We start from the raw sequence: 5,210 nt of genomic DNA, 5'->3' as shown, positions 1-5,210 counted from the left end.
AAGCGAGATCTGTAAAAACTGCACCAGTGCCAGGTGTGGTGGTGCACACCCTTCATCCCAGCATTTGGGAGGCTGAGGCAGGAGGGTCACTGTGAGTTTGAGGCCAGTCTGGGCCACATAGTGAGTTGAAGGCCAGCTGGGAATAGAAAGTGAGACCCTGTCTCAAATCAATTCAGTAAATAACGAAGCGATGAATGAAGGCAGACGTGTCAGCTGTGTAGCCTAAAGAGTGGAAGCAGGACAGCTCTGGAAAGAGCCAGAAAGCAGAAACCAGTGACATCTGGCGAAGCTCTTTATTTATTTATTTATTGTCTTTTTCCTTTTTATCAGTACCAGGGATCAAACTCACGATCGCCTGCTTGCAAGGCAGGCGCTTATGCCGCTGGGCTAAATCCCCAGCCCCGAAGCTCTTTATTTTAGAACACCCTGGGCAGGGATGGGTAGACTCTGGTCTTAAGAGCCAGGTTGTCTTTAAGAGCCTCTTGATTTGTGGGTTTTAAAAATGATTTTATTGTTGTTTATAAAATGACAAGATTACTGGGCACACATCACTGTGTCTGGGCAGATTATTTACTGCATTAAAAAGAAGCCAGGTACAGTACTGAGGCCTAGAAGTAAAAGTAGCATTATAAACTACACAGCAGAATACAAGAGGCAGCCAAAGCCCTCAGGTATGCGACTAGATAAATCTCGCAGGCTCCTCCTACGTAGCTGCAAAATTGGCATTGTTCTTGGTGCATAAACAGTTCCCACCCACGAACATCTCAAAAAAGTTTTTTTTTTTTTTTCCCAGCAGTAGAGCTGTGAGGTCAGGCTCAGACTGACTCAAGACAAATTATAATGTTGCTAGAGTCGCTTTCCTCGTGGAGGCTCGGGGAGGGAAGCACAGTGTCTGTGTCCTGGTGGTGGCCACCACGTTCTGCACTGTGGTCCCAAGATGTCACACCTCGTCCTTTCACCCAGGATCTCACAAAGCCATCCCAAATCTGGGAGGGTGCACATGTGGGAAGCTCAAACCACACTCTCAGCTACATAGTCCTCTTGCAGTACCCAGGGGAAACTGACAAGCTAGGGAGGCAAGGTTTCCACGGTTCCCTTCCCAGCCTCCTCTAGCGCTCTGAAATTAACGAGCATACGAGCATATCTCAAACCTGCAGTGAAAATCTCCCCACTACCGCCCCCTCCACACTGCGCCTGCGCACTCCAGAGGTCTGCAATCCCAGGTAGCTCTGGGGCAGGATGTGTGGCTGGATGGGAGGACAGGTAAAGCCACGCCAAGCGTCCTGCGCATGCTCATTGTTAGTCTGCCATTTCCCACATGCCATCGGGGCAGCGTGCAGGAAAGGCGCATGCGTCAAGATGGACGGCGCTGTACCTGAGGCTCTGAGGCGGCGGCGAGGTAAGGAGTTAAGAAGTGGACAGGATGTCCACGGGCCTGAATGAGTGTGAGAGAACCCTGTGGAGAGACGCGGGGGCCGGGAATATGCTTAACAGCTGAGGCAGAGCACACGGGACGCCTGGTGACGGCCCTGGCGCCATTGAGGCTGTGCTGTGTGTGCCGGGCCAGCTTCTCCTTGTGTCCACCTGACGTGGGTTTTGCTTCTGCCATTCATACACCTCACAGCTGTGGGTGTCTGTCTCAGGCCTGGAACCAGCTGGCTGTGGTAGCTCATGCCTGTCACCCCAGCGCTTGGGAGGCTGAGGCAGGAGGATTGCTGTGATTTCAAGACCAGTCTGGGCTACGAAGTGAGTTCAAGGCCAGCCTGAACTGCGTAGCGAAACCCTGTCTCCAAAAGACACACCTATAAAAAGATACAATGATGCTCAAGGGTTACGACACCCCCATTAGGATCCTCTGGGAAGTGGACCTTTATGTATACCTCTTAGAGGCATGTAGGGAATTGTTTCTCTAAGTCAAACTATATCTGCAGTGGGGCTAAAACTCACCTAAGTGAACTAGAAACCGGAATCCTCAAAGGCCCAGTGCATTTGTCCTTTCAGTCCTGGTTGTATTGGGGATTGAATTTAGGTCTCTTGCACTGAGTTGCATCTCCTGTACTTTTTTATTTTGAGATGGTTTTACTAAGTTACTAGGTTGCCTAAGGCGGGCAGGAACTTGTGATCCTCCTGCATCAGCCACCCAGAGTCCTGGGATAATAGGCCACCATGCCCAGCAGTGGTGGCTCTAAACCTGAGTAATATTTGCTTCCTTTCCAGGTGTCACAAAGTTAGGGAACTGCTGAATTATAACGCAGCACCATAGAGGGAAAGAGTGCTCCGACTGACAGAATCTATCAGGAGAATCCTCTACATCTCTACATGGTTATTCACAGATATCTTTGTTCCAAATTCATTTTCCAAGTTGCTATTAGAAGCAAAAACATTTGCTGCTTAGAAAAAGGCAAAAACAAAAATAACAGTTCACCTGATAAGGAACTTTGCATATTTACCAATTTTGATCAGCCGTTTATTAACAGGATATTAACAAGGTTCCTTCAGTCAAAGAAAGGAAGGTCAGTTTCTCTGTAAGAAGACTGGAATGTATGTGGATATGGGCAAGTGTTACTCAGTACCTGTTACATTAAATGACTAAAAACAATTCCAGCATCTACCAAAAGGATATTTTTAATTACTCTTTAAAAGCAATTAAAAAATGCGTAACTCCTAGAGTCACTTGTGTAATGAAAATGTACTTCAGATCATATAAGGAGCCAACAGATCCACAAAGGTGAAATTTTATTAATTACATGGGAAAACATCATGAAATTTCTGTAATATGGCTCATAATGTAGTTCGAATTCTTGCCTAACTCCATGGCTGTTTGAAAACTAAAGTAGAAATTCATTACCCCATGGGTCCTCTATAAAAATGAACCACTGATGTGAAGCACCCTATTTGTGACTTGTACATTTCTTCTCAATTGATAAATGAGCCCAAGTCAAGGTGTGAAATTTATATTCCATTCAAAGGAGAAAGCGCTGTCCTTTGACCCTGACCCCAGTTGCTGTAGGATACCAAGATTGTACACGTCACTGTTGGGAGAGGTGAAAAAGGCAGGAACATACATCCCAGAACCTCTGATCCATCTTCATGGTTGTGATCAGAGCCGGGACAGGTAGTTGGCGTGCTTGGTGATACAGATGAAAATCATCGATTCCAGTGTAAATCAGCAAGAAAAACCAATTGCAGCTCAAAACTAGACCTGCAAACAAAGAGGAAAGAAGGAAAATGGAAGAGAGAGGGATAACTATAGAGATCCCTGACGTCCTGAGGAGGCAGCTTGAAGATGATTGTTACAACATTAACAGGAGGAAGCGGCTGGTGAAGCTCCCGAGCCAGACCAATGTCCTGACTATTTTGCAGACCTACGTGAAGCATTTTGCCATCTCTGCAGTCTCATCTGCCAAGCAGAGGCCTCGGCCCCAGCACACTGTGGTAGGTGCCAGCATTGCCCTGTGTAAGGAGATGGCTGACGGGCTGAGGATAACCTTCGACCACACTCTCCCATCACTCCTGCTCTACCCGTGTGAGCGGGCACAGTACACCAAGGTGACTTCCGCTAAACTTTTTGTCCCAATTAAGCAAAGCCCCACGACCAGTGACAGGAGCCAGGAAGCACTGTCTCCCAGCCCAGCTTTGCTGATTCCCCTCACACCACAGTCCGCAGACTGTGATGAGCTTGCCACCCCCAAGAGGCACAAAACCAAGCTGGAAGTCTCGCAGTCCGTGCGGCGGTCTGCGAGACACAGCACCCACTGTGACAGGCTGGCCCAGGGCAGCACCTGCGTGGGCCGACAGCAGGACACACCAGCCAGCACGCTCAGGCTGTCCCTGCAGCCAGAAAAGAAGTTGCCAGTGCATAGCAGGTCATCTTCCTGCATACCTGTGACCCCAAACAAGGAGGGGAATGGGAATGCCGCCTTTGCTGGCTTTGAAGGGGGCAGTGAAATAAACAGTGACCTGTTCTGGAAGCTTGTGCCCGACAGTTACCCTCCAAGTGACCAGCCACCGCCACCCTCTTACATTTATGGGGCACAACATCTTCTACGGTTGTTTATAAAACTCCCAGAAATCCTGGGAAAGGTGTCCTTTGCCGAGAAGACGCTGAAGGCTTTACTGAAGCACCTTGACCTCTTCCTGAGGTTCCTAGCAGAATACCATGCTGACCTGTTCCCAGAGTCAGCCTATGTCACTGCCTGTAGGGGCCACTGTGGCACCAAGAGCCCTGGGGCAGCTGATTAAACTGGTGGCTGCACTGCTGGCTTTATGTTTCAGGGTGCACAAATCTTGGGCCCACCCTAGGGTCTCCGGCAGAGGTGGGCTCTGTTATTTGAACTGCCCACATATTGTAGTATTTCTGTTAAGAATTACTTCCTGGCTGCCTGAATGTCCTCTGACATAACTCTTGCTGTTACACAGGACGTCTGTGGTGCCAGGCAATGAACAGATGCATTCATCAAGTAATTTCCACAAGAGTGGCTTATGTTTGGTAGGCATTGCGGTTGTTCACTGTTGTCAGCATGAAAAGATGAGTTTAGTTAGTTGTTAGCAGAATTTTTTCTTGAGTCAGCATCTTTCCAGTTAACGCTGGCCTCAAACTCAGGGCAACCCTCCTGCCTCAGCCTCCCAAGTATTAGGGTTACACACATGCACCACCACAGCTAGCTAAACTAAAACATTTTTGCAGTCTGTTTTCATTCTTGTGGCAAGGCTGAATGGCTCTGAGCAATCTATTTTAGTTCGTACGTGGAAACTACCAAGAATCCCAAAGTCTTTTCGAAGGGATCAGTATCAATAGCAAAAGATAATACGCAGCTATACATTTAGAGTTCTCTCTATGAAACCTTATTTGGGTGCTTAATAAAGCATTGCCTGTCTTGTTTGAGCTTTTATAGCCATACTTCGTTGAGTAATGTCATGGTTCCCTTTCTAGAAAATGTTATCTTTGGTGATCTAAATAAAAAAGTTTCCTGGTTTGAGTTTCCTGGAGCATTATCTGATTTCCTTCTGTCTTTCTGACCTTGCTTACCTTTACCTGCCTGCTCTCTGAGATGAGCTCTTGTGTTACGCTGAGAGCAGAGACTTTAATTCCTCAGCTTTCCTGGATTTTTCTTTTCTTTCTTTCTTTCTTTCTTTTTTTTTTTTTTTTTTGTCTTTTTCGTTTTTATCGGTACCAGGGATGGAACTCACGACTGCCTCCTTGCAAGGCA

The 5,210-nt window shown here is 47.3% G+C and overlaps 1 protein-coding gene across 1 annotated transcript; it reads left to right on the top strand.

Moving 5' to 3' along the window:
- The first annotated feature begins 1,243 nt into the window (after positions 1-1,243).
- Positions 1,244-4,979, top strand: LOC101788231 (male-specific lethal 3 homolog). The gene is made up of 2 exons (XM_063228884.1): positions 1,244-1,399; positions 2,218-4,979. Exon 2 carries the CDS (start codon positions 3,229-3,231, stop codon positions 4,240-4,242), a length of 1,014 nt encoding a protein of 337 aa, XP_063084954.1. The 5' UTR covers positions 1,244-1,399; positions 2,218-3,228; the 3' UTR covers positions 4,243-4,979.
- Positions 4,980-5,210: the final 231 nt, after the last annotated feature.

This window comes from Cavia porcellus, unplaced genomic scaffold (assembly GCF_034190915.1).
Source record: "Cavia porcellus strain 051 isolate PalLab524CR breed Dunkin Hartley unplaced genomic scaffold, mCavPor4.1 scaffold_17, whole genome shotgun sequence".
Classification (NCBI taxonomy): domain Eukaryota; kingdom Metazoa; phylum Chordata; class Mammalia; order Rodentia; family Caviidae; genus Cavia; species Cavia porcellus.
The sequence above is the reverse complement of the archived record's forward strand: the minus strand, read 5'-3'. Positions and strand labels throughout refer to the sequence as shown.